Below are 26,556 nucleotides of genomic sequence, written 5' to 3'. Positions count from 1 at the left end.
GGTTCCTCCCATCAGGTTAGTGGTCTGTTATTCATTAGTATTCCGTGCCTGTTACTCCAGCCTACTCTTGGAAACACTATCCTTATTGGGACTCTTTCTTGTTATTCCAGCCTGATGTCCCTGTCTTGGTGTCAGAAACACACACCCTTTCAAGTGATTTACTCATCGGGCCTTGTTATATCGTTGGGAAGGTCTCTATCTTGGTGAGGAGATTTGGACCTTTCTGGGTCTAGGTTCACTGCAAGGCAAGATCCCTGGTTGCGAATCCCTGGGTGTCCTCCCGGGTGAGTACTGCTGTTTTGGTATTTTCACCTGTGTTTAGGCAAATCGTGATAGTTGTGCTACTGCCTAGCCCACATGTCTTCACTGTTTAAATCCTCTAACCTCCTTATGAACTTTGCCAACCTGATTTTCCTCGGCCCTCGTGTTGTGCTATAGCCAATCAGCCATTGTTTTAGAGTTTCTGCCTCCCTTGGCTTTTTACAGAGCCAACAATGTCTTTCTTGCCAAGGGATGCCTCTTACAGTGCCCCACCTTTGTAGGGAGCCTAGTAAGTTAAGATGAAAGCGCATATAAATGGAACAATATTTTGGCTTTGGGAATCTTATCACAGAGGACTGTATTTCCTTATTTCCTCAGGTGTGTGGTTAGCTACCTTTGTAGTTCATACACTGACGTTCTTTGTATATCTTTCCCCTTTTGACAATTTTCCTTTTGTTGTACATCTTCACCGGGATTTCCATCAATGTACGTTTTTCTGAGTCCATTTTTGCAAGAATCCGGTCATAGCGCTCCCCAAAATTGCTCAATGCTTTGTCATAATTATACACATACGTACCGTCCCTTTTCTTCTATCCTTGTGGGCGTCCCTTAACCTGGGGACGGTACCAGAATATTTGGCAGTGAAAAATGGAGCTTCCTCTTTAAATTTGGTGTAGCACGCAAGGGCGTAGTCTCGGCCGTGGGACCGCCCAGCCGATGCCCCGCACTCCGATACCGCACCTCATTCCCTTCTCCACACCAACGGTGTCGGACCTAGCAGCTAGGTGCAGAGATGTTTTTACTTTCCACTTGCTTCCTGTTATATTCCTCAATTTGGCGCCTCGTGTGTTCACAAAGCTGATGAATGCAGAGACTGGTCTCTTCCGCCTAGAGGGAAACCACCTATACCCTTACCTGGACGACTGACTGGTCAGGGCCAGCTCGCCTGTGTGCGTGGTGCACTACTTCCAATGGTTAGCAGACGTTCTTCAACAGCTAGGCTTTTCCCTGAACTGGCGTAAGTCGCAGCAGATTCCTGCCCAGAATCTGGTTTTCCTTGGAGTGCGAGGGGACGCGGCGGTGTAGCGGGAGTTCCCCATGCCCGAGAAGCTCCTTTCCCTCCGCATGGCAATAGGGCATTTTATGTACAACTCGACCACCTCGACATGGTGGTTCCAGCACCTTCTTGGACCGATGGCATCTTGCGTGCTTACGGTTCAGCACGCCCGCCTCAAGATGAGACGCCTCCAGCTCCACCTGGCAGCCAATTGGAACCAGGAGACTGAGTCTCGGTCGGACAGGATCCCAATACCCCTGCTCCTCCTCCCGAATCTTCACTGGTGGCTGATGGACGGCAATGTAGCAGTGCGAGCCCTCTTTAATTGGCCCAAAGGCAACTCTGGTGGTGGCGAGAGATTCCTCGCTTTCGGGCTGGGGGCTACTCTGGAGGGCTACTCCATTCATGGCGCATGTTCCAGGACAGAGACCCTCCAGCATATAAATCTGCCCAAACTCAGAGCGCTGGGGCCTGGCACTGAAGGCTTTTCTGCCTCATCTGGGGCACAGCAGTTCTGGCGAGGACCGACAATTCCACAACAACGTTGTACCTGAACAAGCAGGGTGACACCTGTTCCTCCCCATAACCCCCCCACACCTCCCCCATGCATGGTGGCAGTGGTGATCTGGGAATGGGCCCTTACGGAAGGGGATTAGGATTTTCTCGGTCCACTTCCCTGGAGATAGCAATGCGGAAGCGGAACAGCTCAGCTGCTTGGGGTTTAACACCTACGAGTGGGAGTTGCACATCAACTCCTTGTTGCCCCTGTTCCAGAGATGGGGGTTTCCGGATCTGGACTTATTCGCATCACCTCTGAATTCCAAGTGTCCCAGGTTTGTCCCTTGGGCGTGCAAGGGGTTTCTAGGGGTGACGTATTCCAGCTTTGCTGGCATGCCCGCAGGTGCTATGCGTTTCCTCCTCCTCCACCGTTGTTCCAGCGACCCTACGCAAGTTCCTGATGTCGGTGAGCTGCAGCTTCATCCTGATCGCCCCACACCGGTCATCGAGGGCGTGGTTCTTGGATTTACTGCTGTTATGCTCCCAGGGACTGGTCCACCTTCCGATCCCCAGCAGGGGCTTTCTCACGCAGCATGGTGGGGGCGATGGAGCACGCGGACCCATTCAGGCTGGCCCTAGTGGCCTTATTTCTGACCAGCTGAAACTCCTCCCTGAATACCAGCTCCACGCAGACTTCGGTCAGGCGTATCTGAAGAACCTTTTTGCTTCATCCTAGATATGAGGCAGGTTGTCACAGCTCCACCCTATGGTCTTGTTCGGTCGAATCACCCACAAGGATGGAGGAAAGGGGACGTGACTTATGAGTAATTAAAGTTACTCACTGTAGCGACTAGAGTACTCCTCTTCCTTAGCCCCCATTCCTCCATACGTCCCACCCAACTTCCCCAGCTTGTATACCAGGGGCCAAAGTATCCAGTATAGCCAAGTATTAAAGTGTCTGATGTGTATAAAAGGGCACTGACTGAGGTGAGGCGCCAGAGGGAGGGGTGTTGTGGGGCGTTACCACGCCCCTGCGCACTGGACTAAATTTAAAGGGGAAGCTCAATTGTTTGCTGCCAGACGTTCCGGTACCGTCCCCGTATTGGGGGATGCCCACAAGGATTTAGGAAAGGGGGCTAAGGACTACGAGTACATTGAATAACTTTAATAAATGATGGATGTATTCTTGAAGACAGCCCCTCCTGGTCCCTCAAAGAGCTGAAAAATGCTGTTGATCTCACCGCATACTCCAAGATCGGCAGGGAATCAAGTAAGGCTTTGGCCCGTGCGCCCAATAGCCAGAGTCAGAAAACCCTCGGGGATGTCGTCTTACATAGCGTCGACCATGGTGACAACATCAAAGGCAAAAGCTTATGTGAATTCCTCCTCAAAGGATTTGAAGTTAAAAGTCCCTTTTGATGTCAACCTCAAACACAACTTTGAGCTTCAAACCTAAATCGAAGATGGATTTTTTTCAAATCTTTTGGGTCAATTTTTGAGGAAGACGAGGAATATGAACATTTTGGAACTCCAAATGGATCAATCTCGTCTAGAAAGCCTAGCTACTTGTCTGAAGGAAGCCAGTGGTCTGGATACCTCCCCTGCGGTTGAATTTGACACATCAGCTGTCCATTCTCACCCAAATGCGGCTTATAGAATGGTCACGAACAGGGTGATTGAGTATTTGGGTTGGGGACGTCCTGCTAAGGACAGTACCCAGGATGATCTCACAGACGTTTTAGATAGAGGCCCTCATAAGGAACCTGTGCTGCCCATCCTTACAGCACTAAAAATACATTCTGGAAAACTGTCAAAACAAGATACCACTCTGGGTGCGAACAAGGAATTGGTAAAGAGATACAGACCTCCTTCTGCGGACCTTGACTTTCTTTCCAGGCACTCTAGACCAGAGAGCCTGTTGGTACAGGTGGCTAGCTCCACTTCAAACACTGCAGCTTATCCGACCATCACCCCAGAAAGGCATGATAAGAGGTATGACACACTAGCAAAGAGTATTCTCTACTGGAAGCATGACAATAAAAGACATTAAACCATCATGTGCACAGGCAAAATACACATATACATTGTGGAGTGTTATTTTCAAACTGCAGAAAACATTCCCCAAGGTGAGATAAGAATATGAATCCAATAATCTCATCAATGATGGTAAGGAGGCCTCTCTTGCCAGTCCCTTCAGTCAGGCCTAGATGCGTCAGACTGCGTCGGTCAGTGTGTAGGCTGTAGTGCAGTGATCAGAAGATTTGCTGGACTACGTAAGTCTGGGTTTGTCCCGTGTCCAATCAAGACTGGATATGTCCTTTGATCAGTCCAACCTATTTGGGCCAAAGGCGGACGACAGTCTAGAAAAGCTGCATGCTTCAAATTCAAAATGTTAGGGGCAGTCATTAGTCAGCCGCAACAACACAAGCCTTTGGGGTCTTGAGAGTGTGTTCCCTTCAGTATTATTCCTGTTTTGGCCAAAGAGGTCAAGCCACCCAGAGAGGACAAAGGTGGTTCACACGTGCCCCCAGAGGCTGTGGAGAAATAACTACTCAGGCAGCAACCTCCTCTATCCCTCTGCCACAGTCATGGCCCCAAAACCTCTCTGAGCACTTTTCTCACAAAACCCCAGTGGGAGCAGATTGACTCAGCATGTGCAAGAATGGCATCACATGACTTCAGATGCATGGGCACTACAGGCAGTGGCCCAAGGATATTATCTTCTATTTCTGCATGTGTCTCCAGATTGTCCCCCGAGCTAGCAATCTCTTTGGGAACCAGATCCGCTCCTTCTACGAAGATTCTTTCCCTGTTGGAGAAAGTTGCTGTGGAAGGGGTACCTGTAGCAGAACTATACCAGGAATGGTACTCCGCATATTTCCTAGTTCCCAAGAATGCCAGAGGACTGCAACCCATCCTGGACCTGAGGCACTTGAACATGTTCCTCAGGAAAGACAAATTCCAGATGGTCACTTTTTTGCAGATCCTCCAGGTCCTTCCGCTCCAGGACTGGATGGTGTTGCTCGATCTTCAGGATGCTTACTTTCATGTGCCTATATATCTCAAGCACAGGAACTACCCGAGGGTCACCATTGGCAGTTCTCACTACCATTTTCGAGTAATAGCTTTCTGGGCTCACCTCCGCCCCAAGAGTCTTCAAGTTGATTGCTGTGGTGGCAGCGAACAAAAGGGGGTGGGGAGATTCACATCTTTCCCTACCTAGACGCTTGGCTGATCAGAGCTTGTTCTACTGAATAGGCTCTGGAATATCTTAAAAGCACCTGCCACTCTCTCCACAAACTGGGCTTCTGCCTCAACTTCAAGAAGTCCTTGGTGTCACCTTCTCAAAAGCTGCAATTCATTGGAGTGGCCCTGTCCTCTTCCTCGCGGAAGGCTTCGCCTCCTGAGTTGAGGGCTCAACATATCCTGCAGATGGTAATAAGATTTCAGAACACCCAATATCTACCAGCATTCGGTTTTCTGAGGTTGCTGGGCCTTATAGCATCCTGCATTCTCCTGGTGCCTGATGCTTAAGGATAAGGTCCCTCCAGTGGGCCCTCGGATCCCAATGGTCACAATTCTCAGGGAAGGTGACAGACCTTCTTCAGGTCCCGAGCAAGGTAGCACAGGATATCCTACTGCGGGCCTACAAGGAGAATGTGATAGGGAAACCTTTTTGGCAACTCTGACTGTAGACAACTGTAGTCAGATTCTTCCCTCACGGAATGGGGAGCTTGCATGAGCGATCTGACGATCAGTGAACTTTGGTCCCCATCAGAGTCAAGACTACACATTAACCTTTTAGAGCTGAGTGCAGTCAGACTGGCTTTGTTGGTCTTTTTGCCTCCCATCCAGGCAAAGAATGTCCTGATGATGATGGACAACACAGAGGTCATGCATTACATCAACAAACGAGCTGGTGTGGGGTCACTACCATTGTGCAGGGAGGCAATGCAGCTCTGGCTTTGGGCAGTACAAAACGGGATCTCTCTGTCGATTTGTTCACCTAGCGAATATGACACTGGATGCTCTGAGCAGGCAGAGCATGATCTCCCACGAGTGGGAGTTGGCTCAGGAAGGGCTAGAGATCTTCACCCTTTGGAGAAGCTCTCAAGTGGATCTGTTTGTGTCCAGTATCTACAGAAAGTGCGACCTGTTCTGCTCCAGAGAATTTCCTCTGATCCATGATCCTGATTGCTTTGGATTTGGCCATGAGGACGTGGTACCCAGACGTTCTAGACATGTCCATCTGCCCTCCGTTCCTTCTTCCCCAGAGGGTGAACCGACTCTCTCAAGAGCAGGGCTGTTTTTTCACCCATGAATTGGAACTCTGAACCTTAAGAGAGGCTAAGATATCAAGATTGGGACCTCTCGGAAGATGTTATGGAGGTGTTGCTTTCGTCCAGACTACCAGCAACAAATGCACTATAGCGCTGCCATTGGAACAAGTTCTGCAGCTGGTATAGGGCTAAATATCTAGACCCTTTCCCTTGTAATATCTCTGCAGTGCTTTTTTTTTACTTCTAAGCATGAGACCAGGATTCAAACTTGTGTTGCTATGCGCTAACTTTAAAAGTGTTGACCCTGAGCTATCCTCCCAGCCTTAAGGAATACTTGGTAACACTATCCATTTTTAAGCACCCTGACTGACAAATAATTCCCACCAGTCCCTTTTCTGATTCCCTCCTGCGATTTTGAACCTGGTTCTAGCTTTATTAATGGGATCTCCATTTGAACCTCTCCATTCTTGTCCGATCAGGATATTGGCCTTGGAAACCATCTTGTCAGTAGCCATCACTTCTGCTTGCGTGTAGCTCACTCACTCTGCATTGTCATGAAAACCACCATTTATTATACAAAAATGACGATAACCACTTCTCAGATTGCGCCATGGTTATTAATTAATAGTTATGCCCTTCGGTTTACACGCGTTTCAGCCTTTGGCCTTTTTCAAAACCAGACATAAGCCCATTGGTTTAGGATGTTGTTACTTGCAAATATTTGAAGTAATTTTTCAAAAATAGCTTGAATTACTGGTTAATCTCTTTACTTTCACATTAAAGGAGTTAAGTTCTCCTCACGGCCGCGATCCTCCGAGAGGAGAACGTAACCGTGTCGATGTCGTTGAGTCGAAGTCCCTCGAAGGCATCCGTCGAGGGTGACGTCACTGGGTATACAAGTAGCACACACTGCGCCCGTTGGCCTCAGTTCTGTTTTTCCGCAGTACCTGTGCCTCGAGTAGTAATGTGACGCAGTTATTGTGAAGAGATATTCGTGACTGTCCTCGTCGACCCAGACTACCTCGCGTTCGGGGTTCAAAAAGTGTAAATCCTGCGGTTCCAAAATGTCCAACACGGATCCGCACCGAGAATGTCTGTGGTGCCTTGGTGAAGGCCACGACATGGAGGCCTGTACGAAGTGTCAGGCAATGATGGGGAAGGCCTTGCGAGAGTGGAAAGGAAAACTGCAGGTAGGTCGAAAACCCGACCGAAAAGCCTCTAGCGTCGAGTCGAGGTCCCGTGAGGAGAAATCTCCTCGACGCGAAAGGCAAAAGCATCGGTCTAGGTCCCGAAGTGGTTCTCACCACTCTTTGTCTTCGACGAAAAAGTCCAAAAAGCTGTCAAAATAGCAGCAAAAGAAAAAGCTGCAAAGGCTATAAAGCCTTCAGTCTCTACTGCTACACCTCTCCCAGAAAAATCTTTTAAACCTCTTCCAAGGAAAGAATATTTTAAATCCTTAACTTAAATTTTTGAAGAACAAGAGGGGTCTGAGGAGGAGGATGTTCCTTTTGGCCTGGAAAATGGCACCCCGAATGTCCCAGAATGACTGATTTCAGAGGAAAGCAGAATGAGAGATCTGGTGGAAACCTTGCATAATGCAAGTGGAATTGACACTTCACCTGAAACAGATTTTGGCAGGCCAGAACCAGGGGAACATGCCAGTCCTTCATACAGGCAGTTAATGACAAAGGTGGTTGATTATTTAGGATGGGTTAGACCACCAACTCAGTTCATCCAGGATGATCTGACCGATATATTGGATCATCGTCCCACCGAAGATCTGATTTTACCCTTCCATGTAGCCTTACAAAATAGGGAGACCCCGGACTCTATTCTTCCGGTGAATAAGTCCCTCACTTCAAAATACCGCCCTTCCAGTAGTGACCCCGGCTATCTGTCCAAACACCCTACTCCTGAGAGTCTCGTGGTCCAGGCAGCCAAAGCTTTAAATAAGGTGGCGTACCCTTCCATCCCTCCGGATAGGGACGACAAGCGTGTGGATGGTTGGGCGCACAAGGTATTTTCCGCTGGGAGTGTGGCGTTAAAATCTGCCAACTCCACATGTGCCTTGGCAAAATGTTCATACATTATGTGGGAGTGCGTTGAAATGGCGGCAGAGCACATACCAGAAGGGGAAGAAAGGGAAGGATTCCTAGCCATTGTTAGAGATGGAAAGGAGGCCATGCAAGAATCCCTTCAGTCATTGGACATTGCAGGTCCATGGCCACTAGCACGGTAATGCGCAGATTTGCGTGGTTGCGAAAGTCTGGTTTCGCACCAGACGTGCAAAACCGTCTTTTGAACATGCCCTTTGATGGGTCTCACCTTTTTGGCAACAAGGCTGACAAGAGCCTTGAGAGGTTGCAGACCTCAAAAGCGACTGCCAAATCTTTAGGAGCTGCTACTGGGCAACCTCAGCCTTTTTTGTGCATCAGGACAATCTTGGAGGGGACGATCCTATTGTTATTACTCCTCATATGGAAAGGCAAGAGGAATCTCCAGTCAAAGAGGCTAGAAAAAGACACTCGTGGTGGACGAGGAAAACGTGCAAAGCCAGCCCCAGCTGCAACCTCTTAACCATCAGTGGCCGCGCAACCGCCACAAAAACACTTTGAGGACTTGCATCACAAGACACCTGTGGGAGGCAGGCTGTCCCAGCATCTGCAAGAATGGCGAGCCATTACTTCAGATGTTTGGGCTCTAGAAATAATAGCCCAAGGTTACTGCCTTACTTTTCTAACGCATCCTCAAAGCAATCCACCAGGGAGACACTCTTTGAAGTTTCCAGACCCGCTCCTGCGGCAGGAAGTCTTAACCCTGCTAGAGAAAGGTGCTATAGAACCAGTACCTGTAGCGGAAAGGAACAAGGGATGGTGGTACTCATTTTTTTTTATTCCCAAAAAGGACGGAGGACTGAGACCCATCTAAGACTTAAGAGACTTGAACAAGCTCCTCAGGAAGGACAAGTTCAAGATGGTCACTCTTTCTCAGATCCTTCAGGCCCTTCAACTTCAGGATTGGTTGGTGTCATTGGACCTCCAGGGTGTTTATTTTCATATGCCAATCCATCTCAAGCACAGAAAATACCTGAGGTTCGTAGTTGGCGATTCGCACTATCAATTTCGAGTCCTGCCATTCGGGTTGACCCCAAGGGTCTTCAACAAGTTAATGGTAGTTGTGGCAGCACACCTCAGGAGAGGGGGGATTCACATCTACTCCTACCTGGACGATTGTTGATCAGGGCACGTTCTCCAGCATGGGGTCTGGCATGGATTGACATACTCATGAATATTCCCCGTCGTCAGGCTGGGAATCCTTGGTAAAGAAACAATCAGTATCAGTTTCGTTTCTGATCTGTCTTTCGTAGTAGTAACCAATCACTGATCTCTGCGTCATACTGACCACAGCCAATGACTGCCCTCTACCTAAGCCCCGCCTCTGGCAGCCATCTTCAGATTTTTACCGCACGTTCAAGTGTTGGGAGTCCTCGTGCTTAGCTCTCGACCTTTTACTGCGTGTTTCGTGCTTTTTCAGGTGAATTTTCACATTTTTTTCGGTTAATCGAGCCTCAAGCTCCACCGTTTCTACTCCCGTTAACGGCTACCCGTTGCGGGATTTTCCTAAGCCCCTCAAGGGTGAAGATTTCGTCGAATCAACTTCTTGGAGGATTCCAGAAGATTTGCGGCCTACTTCGAGATGGCCCAGGATGCGAGTTTGTCGCCCGGACCCAAGCTGTTTCGCAGCTGCCCTGGATGCGGGCTGCAGAATGTGTTTAAGGAAGACGAACATTCGCGATGCCTCTACTGTCTTCATGGAGACAAGACTCATGTAGAGAAGGACTGCCAGTTCTGCAAGAACTTGTCGGAGCGGACCATGAGGGACCGTCGATCCCGTCTCGCCAGCTGGTTGGAGAAGGGCTCAACGGGTGAGAAGAAGAAGAAAGGGTCCGAGCGGGCTTCTAAGTCCTGTGCGGGCGCCCCGGCGACGGGGGCCCAACACCAGGCCAAGCGCCGCGAGTCTGCTGGCTCCGGGAGCGCCGAAAGGTCGGGCTCTTCGGTCGCCAGGCAGGGCGCACCTTCCCCGGCACCGTCAACCACGAGCCAGTGCTCCGGTTCGGGGAAGAGGAAGTCCGAGACCCAGGGTAAGCTTCGGGAGAAGCCCCGTCCGATCTCGGAAGAGGGGGAGCGAGGGGTCGCCCCTCCCCCGAAGGAGAAGGCCCGGGACGCACCTAAGGTGGTGAAGACCCCTACACAGCAGGCAAAGGCCTCTATCGAGGCGATCGCGGCGACTCGGGCCAAGCTGGCAGAGACCCCGCCAGTGGAGACTGCCTCCGGGACTAGAGTTTCCCTGCCGCCAAGGAGGGAATCCTCTTTTCAGCCCATCGTCGTGGCCGCCATGATGGAAGAAGCGAGGGGGGGCACGGTAGCCTCCTCGAGCTCAGAGTCAGCCTCAGAGGAGGAACTGACCGAGGCCGTGAGGAACCTCGAAGTCTAATTCGAGAAGGTTCGATCCCGTAAGGAAGATCCTCGGGAGATAACCGAGGAAGACGACGATGGCGAGGAAGAGCAGCCTTCCCTTCCGGCGCGGCCGGAACCTAGGCCTCAGGATGGCTCGGCGGCCATTTTGTCTGCGATCCAGTCCTTATGCTCTGAGATAAGGACTAGGTTACCACGGCCCAGGCCGGAGGAGCCGCAGCCTGGCCCGTCGGGAAGTCCTCAGAACAAACGACGGAGGACCCAACCCTCTCCTCCGCTCGCCCCCGTAAGGCCTACAGTTTCCTCCTCATCCTCCCACAAGTCGGGAGATGACGGTGCGTTGGGCTCGACGACGGGTTCTGAGGGCGACGACGACGGAACGGGTCTCCCGTCTCCCAACGCACGGGCCTCGCCGCCCGACGAGATTGGCTCATTCCACGCCATGATCGCCAGGGCGTCCGAATTGTTCCAGCTCTGCCCGGAGGAGCAGAAAAAGGAAGGTTTCTTCTATCAGCGCCGGGAGGCCAAGAGGAAGACTGTCATCGCGGTGCCTCTAATCAATGACATCTGGGAGAAGGGCCTGTCGGTTCTCAAAAACCCCTCCACGGCACCAGCCAAACGAGACCGGTACGAGAAGTAGTACCGGGTCCCCGAAACCGCTCCCCTGTGCCTCAGGGCCCAGCCAACGCCAGACTCGGTCGTCTCGGCGGCGGCGAAGAAGAAAGCGGCGGGGTCAGGAGCCTCGACGTCGAATTCCCCGCCGGACGGCGAGGGAAAGAAGTTGGACGCCATGGGGCGGCGGTTCATTTCGTCGGCGGCGACGACGATCAAAGCGGCCAACGCCCTGGCGATCGTGGCCCGTTACGACAGGGAGCTCTGGTTTAAGCTGGCCCCCATATTGGACTTCCTGCCGGACGACAAGAGGTCTGAGGCCCTGGAAATACTGCAAGAGGGCGAGATGGCGTCGGACCACGCCATAACGGTGGCAACCGATATTGCCGATACCGGGTTCCGCCAGCTGGGCAACAGTGTTTGCCTACGACGGCGGGGTTGGCTCCGGGCGACCGACTTCCGTCAGGACGTCCAGACCAGGGTGTTGGACATGCCGTTCGACGGCAGCAACTTGTTCGGGAAGGCGGTGGACGAGTCCCTCCAAGCCATAAAAACGGACACGAAGACGGCCCACGCCCTAGGAGCCCTTCAGCAACGACGGCCCTTTCGGAGCTCCGGAGGCAGACAGGGTGCCTCCAAGGGATCCAGCGGTGGCTCGTCGTCCTACCGCCAGGCGGCACGCTCCTCGTCTCAGGAGGCCTACAAGGGTCGCGGCAAGCAGGGAGTGCCTCGCCGCCGTCGGCAAGGTGGCCAGGGCGGCAAGGCCACCACCTCCAAGCAGGACTGAACCGGCCGTGGTCTCGGGCCCCCACCGAAGCACCCCGGTGGGAGGCCGGCTGACGAATTTCGTCGGCGTGTGGAAGTCCATCTCCACCGACCGTTGGGTGCTGGATACCCTGGCAAGAGGACACACTATCGAATTCCTGAAGAAGTGCCCTCACGTTCCACCTGTGGCCAGGAAGGAAAATCACGTCCCGCAACTGCTGTTGGAAGTACGGGCGATGCTCAGGAAAGGCGCCATCGAGCTTGTCCCGAAGAGGCTCCGGGGTGTACTCAAGGTTCTTCCTCGTCAGGAAGAAGACGGGCGGCTGGCGCCCCATCCTGGACCTTCGTCGTTTGAACAAATACATCAGATCACAAAAGTTCAGGATGGTCACCCTCCAGCACGTACTGGGACAGCTGGAGGAAGGCGACTTTCTATCGTCGTTGGACCTGGAGATGCATACTTCCACGTTCCCATCCTCAAAAGTCACCGAAAGTTCCCCAGGTTCGTCGTCCAGGGATGCCACTACCAATTCAGAGCACTGCCGTTCGGATTGAAGTGGGCCCCCAGGGTCTTTACCAAGTGCCTAGCACCAGTGGTGGCGCGGCTGCGCCGGCAGGGGATTCACGTCTACCCCTACCTGGACGACTGGCTCATCCGCTCAAGGACGAGGGAACTCGCCGTCGAACACACTGCGAGGACCGTCCAGCTACTCTCAGACCTGGGATTCGCCATAAACTACCCAAAGTCCCACCTGGTGCCGTCGCAGGTGGCCCTGTTTCTGGGAGCGAAGCTCGATACAGTGAGGCGCCTGGCGGCCCCGCCGGAAGAACGGACGAAGACCATTCTAGGCAAAGTGCAGCGCCTGCTAGCCATGGACGTGGCCAGGGTGAGGTCCATTAAGTCCCTCCTGGGGATGATGTCCTCCTGCATCTACCTGGTGCGCCTCTGCAGACTGCGGATGCGCCCTCTTCAAGAATTTCTCGACGCCCGTTGGATGCAGGCGACGGGCACCTTCGAAGACAGGGTCCCCCTCAACGAGGTGTTCCGGCAGGCGATTCAGTGGTGGGGCGTTCGAGCGCACCTCACGGCGGGCAAGGACTTTCAGACGCCGGCGTACCAGGAGACGGTGACGACGGACGCCTTCCTGGAAGGTTGGGGCGCCCACACCGGAGATCTCCACGCAAGAGGCCTCTGGCTCCCGGAGGAGAGGCTCCTGCACATCAACGTCCTGGAACTCCGAGCCGTGTTCTGGGCTCTCAAATCGTTCCTCCCGCCGCTCAAGGGCAAGGTGGTGCGGATCTTCACGGACAACACCACGACAATGTTTTACATACGGAAGCAAGGAGGCCCCAGATCCCCAGCCCTATCCAAGGAGGCACAGGATCTGTGGCACTGGGCGGTCGCCCAGGGGATGTTCCTGGTTCCCTTCCACCTGGCAGGAGAAAGCAACACCATTGCCGACTCGCTCAGCAGGGAGCTGCGCGCATGTCACGAGTGGGAACTGCGCCAGGATCAGGTGGATCAACTCTTCCGACGATGGGGCAAACCCCAAATCGACCTATTCGCAACAGTGACGAACTCGAAGTGCAAGAGGTTCGCCAGCAGGTTTCCCCAGCCGAGAAGCATGGGCGATGCATTCTCGTTCCCCTGGGACGGCCTATACCTGTATGCGTTCCCTCCGTTGCCGTTGCTGCTTCAACTCATCATCCAGCTCAAGAGGTCCCGGTGCAGGATGATCCTCGTCGCACCGGCGTGGCCGAGGCAGATCTGGTTCCCGGACCTTCTGGACTGGTCAACGTCCCCTCCCATCAAGCTGTCGGCGGACACGGACCTTCTCTCCAGAGAAGGAGGCGCCATCTTCCACCACGACCCGGCGTCGCTGAACCTGCAGGCTTGGCTCCTGCAGCGCTAGAGTCTGGAGGCTACGATATACCGGCCAATTGCAGAGAGGTTCTTGCAAAGGCCAGGGCGTCCTCGACTCTCAAATGCTACGGTCATAAGTGGAAGAGGTTCTCTATCTGGTGCCGAGCACAGAAGATCAACCCCCTACGGATTACGGCCCCTCAAGTGCTGCCGTACCTGCTATCGCTGGCAAAGGCTGGGCTAGCCCATGCCTCCATTAAGATTCATCTGGCGGCGATCTCCAGATATACCAGAACCACAGGACGGACATCCCTGTGGTCCCATCGACTGGTAAAAGTGTTTATGAAAGGACTGTTCCGGTCGTTCCCGCCGGTGAAGGCCCCGGCCCCGGCGTGGGAACTTAACGTGGTGCTGACCAGGCTCATGGGGCCCCCATTCGAGCTGATGCACTCCGCACCGATGAAGTTTGTGTCGTGGAAGACTGCATTCCTGGTGGCCATTACCTCCGCACGACGAGTGGGAGAGATCCAGGCCCTATCCTGCAAAGCACCGTACTTGACTTTCCATGCCTCGAGGGTGGTGCTTAGGACGCACCCCTCCTTTATGCCCAAGGTGCCGTCGGACTTCCATCTTAACGAGCCCTTGGTGTTACCTGTTTTCTTCCCGTCTCCTTCGTTGCCGGACGAGAGGACTTTACACTCGCTGGATGTGGCTAGAGCGCTGAAGTTCTACGTGGACCGCACAAAGAGTTTCTGGAGGACATCACAGCTGTTCGTGAACTTTGGACCTGTGAATCAAGGGAAGGCTCTCTCGAAGTCTTCTATTTCCAGATGGCTCTCCGGCTGCATCATGCACTGCCACCGGTTGGCTAACCGACCGCTGCCAGGCCGTCTGAGAGCCCATTCGACCAGAGCGATCGCTGCTACTACGGCGTTGGTGTGCCCCTGCTGGACATCTGCAGGGCTGCTATGTGGAGGTCGACGCACACCTTCACGAGATTCTACTGCGTCGATCGGGATTCCAGGGAGGAGTCCAGGGTCGGCCAAGCAGTGCTACGCAACCTGTTCGCCTAAGGTGAGCCTGGTGAGGAGGTAAGAGATGCTTAATGTTGAGTTTTTTGTATTGCTTAATGTTGAGCCTTTTGCCACCTCCCGTGGTTGTGCATGTCTGTACTGCTATTTATTCTTATATTCATGAGCATGTGAATCCATGCCAGACCCCATGCTGGAGAAGGAACAAGTTACTTACCTGTAACTGTTGTTCTCCAGCATGGGTCTGGCATGGATTCACATGCGAACCCTCCCGCCTACCCTTCTGCGGCTCTTCACTTGGTCATACTGCCTCTTCACGTGCTACCAAATCTGAAGATGGCTGCCAGAGGCGGGGCTTAGGTAGAGGGCAGTCATTGGCTGTGGTCAGTATGACGCAGAGATCAGTGATTGGTTACTACTACGAAAGACAGATCAGAAACGAAACTGATACCGATTTTTTCTTTACTGAGAATTCCCAGCCTGACGACGGGGAATATTCATGAGCATGTGAATCCATGCCAGACCCATGCTGGAGAACAACAGTTACAGGTAAGTAACTTGTTCCTTCTGCCGAACAAGCCCTGGATCATCTGAAAGTCACCTGCCACTTCCTCCACAGACTGGGCTTCCCCCTCAATTTCAAGAAGTCACAAATGATACCTTCCCAACAGCTCCAGTACATAGGGGCTGTGTTAGACACAACCTTGGGAAAGAGCTCACCTTCCAAGTCAAGGGCTTCTTCAGATGGTTTCCAAATTCTAAAATGCCCAAAATCTCCAGGCCTACGACTTCTTGAGGTTGCTCGGCCTCATGGCATCCTGCATTTTCCTAGTGCCAGAAGCACGCCTGAGGATGAACCCCTTCAATGGGCTCTAAAGACTCAATGGTCCGAGTTTTCAGGTCAAATGACGGATCTCCTTCAGATTCCGAACAAGGTTTGGCAGGATCTTTTGTGGTGGACTTGCACAGAGAACATCCTAAAAGGAGAACCTTTTTGGCAACCATGGCCAGAGATTACAGTAGTGACGGACGCCTCACTCATGGGGTGGGGAGCTCATGCCAACGATCTGACAATCAGCGGTCCTTGGTCTCCATCGGAGTCCAAACTACACATCAAGCTTTTAGAGCTGAGAGCAATCAGACTAGCGCTGAAGGCTTTTCTGCCATCTGTCAGAGGAAAAAAATGTCCTGATAATGACGGACAACACAGTGGCCATGCATCGCCTAAACAAGAGGAGGTGTAGGGTCACTGAGCAGAGAGGCAATGCGGCTCTGGTATTGGGCAATTGAAGAACAAATCTCCTTAACTGCAGTTCATCTAGCCGGAGAGAAGAATATGACGGCGGACGCTCTGAGCAGGCAGAGTACAGTGTCCCATGAGTGAGAACTGGCTCAGGAAGTCCTTCAGGAGATCTCCACCCTTTGGGGGAACCCCTCAGGTAGACTTGTTTGTGACCGGAATCAACCGGAAGTGCGAAAAGTATTGCTCAAGGGAATTTCCCCCGAGAGGAACCCTAGGGGACGCGTTTGTGATGGAGTGGACATTCCCACTGCTATACGCGTTCCCTCCGATTCCTGTCATTCCTCAAGTCATCAGGAGATTGAGATGGTTTGGGAACTCCATGATCCTAATTGCACCAGATTGGACAAGGAGAACGTGGTACCCGGACCTTCTAGACATGTCCATCTGCCCTCAGTTACATCTTCCTCAGAGATAGGACCTTCTCTCTCAAATGGAGGGCCAGGTTCTCCATCCAGAGGTCAGGCCTCTCAACCTTCATGCTTGGTATCTGAAAGGCTGAGATACAAAGATTGGGACCTTCCAGGTGAAGTCATGGAGGTGTTGCTTTCAGTAAGAAGGCCAGCAACAAAATCTCTGTACCGTTGCCGTTGGAAGAAGTTTTGCAACTGGTGCAGGGAAAATAATGTTGATCCTTTTCTGTGTTCTATGCTGGAAGTGTTGTCCTTCCTCTTGTCCCTGGCACATAGAGGCCTCAATGTTGGGACCATTAAAGGTCATCTTGCAGCGTTTTCCATTTTCAAGCGCTCTTAGGAAGAATGTTCCTGCTTTAAAATTCCTTTGATAATACAATTCTTAAAGGGACTCAACAATATGCTCCCTCCTTCTCCTTTCCAAGTCCCAGTTTGGGACCTTAATCTGGTTCTAAAGTTTTTAATGTGTGCCCCTTTTCAACCCTTGCACACTTGTCCATTAAGATTACTAACGTTGAAAAACGCTTTCCTGGTTGTTTTAACGTCTGCACGAAGAGTTAGCGAATTGCAGGCACTGTCTTCTGGGCCACCCTATACTGTGTTCCACAGGGACAGAGTGGTATTGAGGATTAAATCCTAATTTCTACCTAAAGTTGTGCCTGATTTCCATTGAAATCAGAAAATGATTCTGCCTGCGTTCTATCCTCCACCTTATCCCAGTAAGGAGCAGGAAGATTGCACAGGCTGGACCCGAGAAGAGCTCTAAGCTTTTACATTTCTAGGCTTTCCAAGCTTAGAGTGGATAATCAACTTTTCATTGGCTACACCGGAAGGAAATTGGGTCAATCGGTGTCAAAACACACCATATCACGTTGGATCGTGCTTTGCATTTCAGAATGCTACAGATTGGCGGGCAAAGATCCACCAGAAGGTTTAAGGGCCCTTTCTACCAGAGGCATAGCCTCTTCGACAGCCCTTCAAAGAGGTGTTCCCATAAAATCTATTTGTGAAGCAGCAACTTGGTCATCGCTGCACTCTTTTTCTAAATTCTATAGTCTGGATGCTTCCCAGTCTAAAGAGCTTGTTTTTGGTAAAGCAGTGCTATATTCGGCTATATAATAATATTAAAAATCTACTCCCTCCTCCAAAGAGCTTTCTACACTGCTTTGGGAGTCTATCTAAGATGAGGGATACGTTGGAGGGCACAATCCATTCGAAGAACAAGTTACTTACCAACTGGTAACGTTCTTTCGACTTGATGTTCCTCCAACGTATTCCTCATCGCCCTCCCATCCTACCGCTCTGTAGCTTTTCTGGATTATTGCCACTTCAACTCTCGCAAGGCTGACACCTGGCTTCGTACACTATCTATACAACCGAGCAATAGGGGAAAACTGAACTGATGCCAACGAGCGCTGCGCATGCTACTTGTATACCCGATGACGTCACCCTCGACGGAGGCCTTTGAGGGACTTCGACTGGACGACATCGACGCACAGCGCCCTCTGCCGAGAAAACATTTCCGAAGCAGAAAGCTGGATGGAATACATCTAAGATGAGGAATAAGTTGGAGGAACATCCAGTTGAAAGAACGTTACCTGTTGGTAAGTAACTTGTTCATCTATGGGAAAGACAATGTCTTGAATTGAGAACTTGATGAACTGTTCAGTTTCTAATTTAGTCATTGCTTATCTGCTGTTAAGTATGTTTGGAAGTTTTATATTGTGGCAAAACTGGAATACTTGAACAGAGCTAGATTAATATCCTATTACAGATGTTAGACAACATTTCATATAAAAAATAACATAGCAAAACCCCTCTTCCATTTTAGACACTCTACAAAACTCAGGTTAAAGAACTGAAGGAAGAAATTGAAGAAAAAGGTAAACACAATCAGGAACTTCAAAAGAAGATACATGAACTACAGAATGAAAAGTAAGTTGATATATTTTAAGAAAAAAATATTTTCCAGCCAAAACAAATAAGCATAACCTTACTAAGAAAATGTGTTAATATTTAGCAATGTGTTTCTAAGAAGATAAAATGGAAACTGATTATTGCAGAGAGTCAAAGTTAACTATATTTTTTGCAGTTCATATTTGATCAAGGTCAGTGTTGATGACCAGGCTTAGAGTTTAAATAATCAACTTTACTTTCAAGTATAGTCTCACTTTACAAAAGTATGTGTCTAACGGATTTCTTCCTCATCTTTGATATTCTATCTCCAGCGCCAGCTGACCTCCGGCATTATTTTGCCTTTTCCACAAAGTGGCTCAACGTCATTTCAGCTCACCTTCACACACTTGTTGTGATGATGGGGCAGGTATATATGGAGCCCCTGCACCCCATGAACTTGGTTACTTTTTTCTGTGCTTTCAGTATACATGCCGGACCCTGTAAAGACAGGAGGGGTGTATCTGTATGTCTGCCCCTATACAGTTGGGGTAGAGGTACAGAGTACCCCCAGCCAAGACTCTCAGTTGGTAACATTGGACGATCAGCCAGGCTGGGTCTTAAGTACAGTGAACCCCCAAACCCCCACAAAGGAATGTCCACACACTTTGTCATGTGCTAATTCAGATGTTTTATTTAAAATAAGTTTCAGATAAATATATACATCAATAACTAACACACGTAGTACTCCGGTAACACTTCCCTATAATGATAGAACGCACCAACTGCTGACAGTTATTAAAAAGCACAGGAATCATAAAGCATTGTATAATTGCATTGACATTACTGTAGAAACACAGGATTAGATTGGGAACATTGGGATAATGCTTTCTTTAAAGTAGATGGACATACTCCTACATCCCGTCCCCTTTCCTCCATACTGCATGGAGGTCCCTCGCTAGGGACAGGAGATCCGAATCTTTTTCACCAGAAAAAACCTTTGAATGGATTGTGTCCTCCCACGTATTCCTCATCTTTGATGGACGTTTCGCCAGCTTCACTGCCTTCCAATACATCTTCCACAAAGGGAGGATCTTCTCTCCCCAGAGGAAGGTCCCGTTCTCCATCCAGAGGTCCAGACACTCATCCTTCACTCACCGGTGCAAACCCCGACTTTCTCAACCACTTTCTCAAACTGTGTAGTACAGTGCTTGCAGTCATGGATCTGCTAATGCTGTCAGCAGTATCCAGTTGTGATTGTAGACATTCTCCCATCGCCTCCTTGCCATCCTTAACTAAATTCAGAAAGCCATCCCTTTCTTCGCCTTCTGGAATATGTTCAGCCGCCATACTAGTAGGTCTAAGAAGAAGACATTTTTTCAGAAGAAAAAACGAAGCGTGCTGGTAACTCGAGCCGCAGTTGTACAATATTGCCTCATAGCTCTGGAAGAGGTCGCCTATCTAGGTCCTCTCTGGTTTAGTCCTTGAGTCAGCACAGCAGCTTTCTGATTGCTTAAGGAGGGGCTCCTCCCCACCGTGGGGCTAAATTCAGTTGTAATCACCCATGCATTATGGAGGAAAGAGGACGGGACGTAAGAGTAATTATAAGTTACTCACCGTAGTGACCAACATACTCTTAGTCCATAGTCCCCTTTCCTCCATACTGCATGGATGTCCCTCCTAGGGCCGGGAGACAGAACCTTTTTCACTAGAAAAAATCTTGTTCCCCTTTTAAATTTAGAGAGGTGCAGGGGTGCGGCCCTGGGAGCATGCGCTCCCTTGACTCTACCCAACGGCGCCACTCCTCAATCTTCTTTTCCGCAGCGACGGTAACAGACCGATTTCACCAGCGCTCCTGGGTTTGACTTCGGCCTTGTAATTCCACGCGCTCTTCCCCGAATACTGTCTTTTTTGTCTTCTACTCTTTAATCAGGTACTCGGTCCTCTGGCGCCACGCTCCTGCCCGGCGCATGTCAGCATCCTTTGGCTTCAGCAGGTGTCCATCCTGCGAGGGGCTCTTCGCCACGTCCGACCCCCACGCTCTGTGCCTTTGCTGCCTTGGCCCTGACCATGGCTGGGAGGGCTGTACCGCGTGTGGCGCGCTTACACCACGAGCTCTGAAGAACAGGTTAGCTCAGTGGAGGGAGCTCTTCAAAAAGTCGCCTCCAGAGGACTTGAAGAACTTCGTCAGACACAAGTCAAGGCCCAAGGTAGGGCCGCTTTTTTCCATCGCTCCCCGCAAGGGCGACTCTTTTCCTAGGAAATGTCTGAGTGGAAGGGACCGTTCAGGTTTTCGCACAGGTACCGAGGCTCACTCAACTACCGGCCACCAGACCGAGGGGTCGCTAGATCTTTCCGGAGATAGTGCTGAGGGACCGCAAGGTTCTTCTACCGGGTGTCCACCCGAGTGGCTACGCCCTCCTACTGGACAAATGTCTGACAGGGTGCCTGTATGCAGCACTATCGGCGACTCAGCCGAGGGCACCACTGCCAAGAGTCCCAGCGAGCCAGGCACCACAATGCAGGCACGTGGCATGCAGCTCGACAAAATGGCTGCTGCGCCAGACAAGATGGCCACTTATCCGACACCATCCCCGTTCGGGGAGCAGGTAGGAGTTTGAGAGTCCAGGTGGGACTGGGCTTCACCACGTGCCTGGCCTTTGTCTTATCCTTCAGCGTTGCAGGGCAGATATCCCCCGCAACCAGCAAGGTAGAGTACGCACAGGCCCCAGCAGCCACCTGCTACTCCGGCAATACCACCTGCCACCCCACCAGCCTGTAAGACCGGTTTTTGAGAAATTCCTCACGCTGATGGGGTCCCCTCAGATGGGCTCCATCCTTCGGGATGTGATCAGGGACATGCTGCCTCCAGACCCCCTGCCAGCACCCATAGTCATTCCTCCTATGGCTCGGTGTTGGGCAGGTTCCAGTGCAGTTCCCTTAGGGAGCACTACACCAGGTTAGGACCCCACAGGGGAGAGCAATACATCCCATTTGGTATCAGTCTGTACCACAAAGATTTAGTTGGTAGCTGTGGCTGAGTCGTCAGACTTATCTCAAGAGGCAGATAAGCAGTATTCAGGGTTTACATAATAGGGCCACTAGGCTATGGAACAAGGAAACACTGACCAAAAGCTTTGTATTTAAAAAGTAGAGATATATTTATTTTATACACTTCTAATAAAACACATGTATCACATTCATCAAGCAAGTTAAGTTAAGTCAAAGGAAAAATATACACACTCCCAAATTGAATTGTAGACCAAGTGAACCAGAGTGAAAACTGAGCAAAACGGCACAGTGACAACTACACACAAGAGATCCTTTACAATTCCTCACAAGGGCGGGAAAGCACAAGTTATATAGAAACAACTTCTTATACACCCTAGCAACACTTCCCATCAGTTTGCGAACCACTTTAAGCAAGGCAGTGCATTGGTATAAGCAATACTTAAATGAAAACGAAGCAAAATGGCATTTCACAAGGTTTAGCAAGGGGAAGGGAAGGGTATTTAGAAGAAGTAGGTGCACCAACACAGTTCTCAGTGAGAATCAATCTAAAGAAAGCAGATCTAACAAATGTAACCAGAGTCAGTAGGCCTGTGCCAGAGTCAGTGGTACAGGGCAACGGCCCAAGAGCAAAATGGTCTTGCAGCTGCAGTCAAGTCTTTGGTTAACGAATTTGAAAAGGTGGTTGCAGAAGTTGAAACGACAATGTTAAAAGAGAGGGGGCGGCCGACCCAACAGGTAGGTAAAGGATTTAAAACACCTTTAGCACTACCGCGAAGAAAGGACGGCCTGGCGGAACAATGTACCTTGTTATGAAGAAGTGGCTCCTGCGGTGGCGGTTGTTCCTGGTAGTTCCTGCAGTTCGGGTGATCCAGCAGAGGAAGAGAGGCTCTCGTCGTGGAGGAAGGTTCAAGTTACTGCACTACCCAGGGATGAAACCAGCCGCGGTACTGCCCGACGAATAAAAGGCACTCTCCTTTAAATCGCGGTCCAGGTGGACTGGTGCCTGGCTATCCAGCCTCCGAGTACAAGGTACGGGAGATTCGACCAAGGCAGGTCCGGGAAGGCGATTGGCAAACTGGTTGGTCCCACCAGCTCAAGGGAAGAATGCTCTTGCAGATGAAGTCGTCGTGTGGAGAAAAGTGGTGAGACGCTGCAGCAGGGCTTCACGGTGGTTCAGTCGATGCAGATGTCTTTGGCTTCTCTCCTCTTCGGCTCCTTAGTTCCAGTGGCAACGTCTTGCTCTTCCAGTCCTCAGGAACCTGCTTTTATGCAAAAAGATCCCCATTCATACAGCCTAGCTGTCACTCACACAGTGGAGTGGTCATCTTGGCAGGAGACCCTCCAGCCTATCAGGATAGTGTGCGACATGGGTTGCGGAGGCAACCCTGTCCACGGGTCCTACTCCCTCCCACACAATGGACCCTCCCCAGACTCAGTGGCACCGGAAGGAGGGCTTCTGTTCAGAAGCCCGCCAAACGGACGAACAAAGGATCCCCGACCTGGGTTAGGATTGTAGAGAAAGACACGAGAAAGAAGTTAGATTAAAGTTATGGCAAATTAAACCTACCGGAGCAAAGTTAATATTAAAATGCACCAGTGGTATGTTAGCGGCTGTCAGAAAAATTGGTTGCCTCGAACAATGGGAAAATCCCATAGAGAAATATTTGCGGTCGAATATTTATGGTAGTAACCACTGCCACCAGCCAGAAACGTTTGAGAGAGGGACTGTAGGGTACACTCTCGAAAATGAACATAGGGGAAACACTATTAACCCTTTCCAGTACCTCCATAGTAAAATGGGTTGTACTGGTTTAGTTCATAGGATTTGATTAGGAAAGTCACTGGGGACTTTACATGCCCTGGGGGACAGTAGTCCGTTCCAGGGTATGGAGTCTATGTTTGGGGGTCGCTACGACACCCCTGTGTCACTGCACTGAGGGTGCTGTGTAACACATGTGAATAAAGATGGTTCCTATGGGGTTGAGGAGATCCCATAAGCATTAAATACAAAAATAGCCTAGAACACACATAGCAAAAATGCCTAAGAGTGGGAAAAAGCATCTCACTCTTAGCAGGTTAAAAGAAACAAACCCTTCAAATCCAGAAAAACAGCTGGGGGACTCTTTAGGTAAGGGAAATTAGCCATAAAATGAGATTTCTCCCTAACACTCGATCCCCCCCCACCGCCCCAGATTAATGGACAGGAGGATCTAATCCACTCCTGGATGAATCTCTTACCTCTAGTCGGTTTTAAACATCCTAGAGAGACCATCAGCATTTTGGTGGTGACATCCTGACCTGTGCTCAATGGTAAAATCAAGCCCTTCGAGGCAGATGGACCATCTTAACAGTTTTGGGTTTTCCCCTTTCATTTACATCAACCATCTCAAGGGTTGGTGGTCTGTTTGAATGATGAAAGTAGATCCATACAAGTATGGACTAAACTTCTTCAAAGCCCACACAATGGCAAAACATTCTCTCTCAATAGTTGCCCACCTTGTTTCAGAATCCTTCAGTTTCCTACTGATGAAGCAAATGGGGTGCTCCCTACCTTTCTCATCCAGTTGACCGAGTACTGCACCTATACCTATATTGGAAGCATCTGTTTGTACAATGAAGGGTTGGTGGTGGTCAGGAGCTCTGAGAACTGGAGCTTGACAAAGGGCTTTCTTCAGGCTTTCAAAGGCCTGATTGCACTCCTCATTCCATTTGATCTTTTTAGGAAATTTAGGAGAAGAGATTACATTCAGTGGAGAAGCTATGGATCCATAGTTCTCAATGAAATTCCTGTAATACCCAGTGAGGCCTAGCAAGGCTCTCACCTGGGTCTGAGTAGAAGGGGTTGTCCAATTTTGCACAGCTTCAATCTTGCTGAGCAAAGGCCTTATTTCACCACATCCTACCTCATGCCCAAGGTAGACCACTTTACTCTGACCAATTTGACATTTGCTTGCCTTTATGGTCAGATGGGCCTGTTGCAGAGCCTGAAAAACATATCCTAGGTGGTCAACATGTTCTTTCCAAGTAGGGCTGAACACTGCAATGTCATCCAAGTATGCCATGCAGAAGTCCTCCATTCCATTCAGAAACTGATTAACCATCCTTTGGAATGTAGCAGGTGCATTCTTTAATCCAAAAGCCATAACCTTAAATTGGTATAAGCTAACTGGGGTGGATAATGCAGTTTTCTCCTTGGCATGGTCAGTCAGGGCTATTTGCCAATAGCCTGACGTGAGATCAAATGTGCTGAGGAACTTGGCTGACCCAAGTCTATCCACCAGCTCATCTTTCCTTGGCAAAGGATGGGCATCAGTCTTAGTGACTGCATTTAGAGCTCTATAGTCCACACAGAATCCCAACTCCTATATCCTGCCTTTGGTACTAACACTTTGGGCTAGACCATGGACTAGTAGAGGTCTCTATTACCCTGAGATCAAGCATCTTGTTGACTTCTCCTTTGATGTGGGTTCTTCTTACATTTTCTGACATCCTGTAGCCCCTGCTTTTGACAGATGTACAGTCATCAGTTTGAATATCATGTTGACCCCAAGGGGTCAAGCCTGGTACTATAGAAAGCAGAGAGGTAAATTGATTCAACAAAACTTTGCACTCTTCCTGCTGCTCAGGTGTCAGATTAGAAGAGAGATGAACTCCTTCTATTTTCTCATCTAGAGGCTTGCCTCTGAGGAGGTCAGGTAGAGGTTCACACTCCTCCTCCTCTTGAGCTGAAGCTAGAAGCAAAGCTCCCAGTTCGGGTCTGGAGACGTAAGCTTTTAGACGGTCGATGTGAAAGACTCTAGGAGCCTCCTTAGGATTGCCTAAGTCCACCAGATAGTTCACCTATCCAAGTTTTCCCACAACCTTGAAGGGTCCCATCCATCTGTCCTGCAAGGCCCTCTGCCTTGTTGGGCCCATAACAAGAACTAGCTGGTCTTGAGCATACTCAACCATGTTGGCCTTCTGGTCATGCCAATGCTTGACCAGAGCCTGACCTGCTTTCAAGTTATCACTTGCCTCAGCCATCATTTGTAACATTCTCCTTCGGAGTCTTATCACATAGTGACTCTGACTGGCGTGGGGGAAGGAGCACTCTCCAACCCCTCCTTGATCAGGGCCAATGGACCTCTGACCGGATGGCCATAGAGAAATTCAAAAGGACTGTAACCCACTCCCTCCTGAGGGACTTCTCTATATGCAAAGAGAAGGCATGGCAGTAGAAGATTCCCCTTTTTCTTAAGAGGGTCTTCTAAAGCTCCTATCATGCTCTTCATGGTTCTGTTAAACCTTTCTACTAATCCATTTGTCTGAGGGTGGTATGCTATTGAGAACTTGTAGGTAACTCCACAGTTTTTCCACATGGCCTTCATGAAGTGGGACATAAAATGTGACCCCCTGTCGGATATTACCTCCTTAGGAAACCCAACCCTGGTAAAAATACCAAGGAGGGCCTTAGCTACAGCCGGAGCTGTAACAGTCCTTATAGGAATTGCTTCAGGGAACCTAGTAGCATGGTCTACTACAACAAGTATAAACCTGTTGCCTGAAGAAGTTGGAGGATCATGGGGACCAACAATGTTGATTTCTACCCTCTCAAATGGTACTTCCACCAAAGGGAGAGGCACTAAGGGTGCCACGTTCTTGGAGCCACTTTTACCAAAGGTTTGGCAAGTGTGGCAACTCTTGCAATACATATCTACCTCAGCCCCCATTTTAGGCCAATAAAAGTAGAGAGAGAGCCTTTCCTTGGTCTTCTTGAAGCTCAAGTGACCAGCCAAAGGTATCTCATGGGCTAGTTGCAAGAATTGGAGTCGGTTTGCTTGGGGCACTACAAGTCTTTTGTAGTCCCCATGGAGTGACTCTGTTGGTTCACTATAGAAGAGGCCATCTTCCCAGTGTAACCTATACTTCACAGGCTCTTGCCCTTCAAACTGAGAAGCTGCCTGGTGGCGAAGACCTTCCAGAGTTGGATATTCGCTTTGTCCCTTACTGAAGTCTGCCCTTTGGGGTCCACCTTCTGCCAGTAAAGACTGCAGCTCTGGATGCTCCACAGGGTCAAGATCTCCAATGAGTTCCTGGCCTCCTACTAGATATGAAT

General features: G+C 50.3%; 1 protein-coding gene across 1 annotated transcript in view; it reads left to right on the top strand.

Moving 5' to 3' along the window:
• Window positions 1-26,556, top strand: part of ROCK1 (Rho associated coiled-coil containing protein kinase 1) — a 3,300,884-nt gene that overhangs the window by 2,461,718 nt on the left and 812,610 nt on the right. Inside the window, exon 22 of the mRNA XM_069620881.1 lies at window positions 18,388-18,491. Within this exon, the coding sequence (XP_069476982.1) occupies window positions 18,388-18,491 (104 nt within the window). The remainder of the gene's footprint in view (window positions 1-18,387; window positions 18,492-26,556) is intronic.

The sequence above is a fragment of the Ambystoma mexicanum genome, chromosome 5q, assembly GCF_040938575.1.
Source record: "Ambystoma mexicanum isolate Mex_15411 chromosome 5q, UKY_AmexF1_1, whole genome shotgun sequence".
Taxonomy (NCBI): domain Eukaryota; kingdom Metazoa; phylum Chordata; class Amphibia; order Caudata; family Ambystomatidae; genus Ambystoma; species Ambystoma mexicanum.
This window is presented reverse-complemented; position numbering and strand designations above follow the sequence as displayed.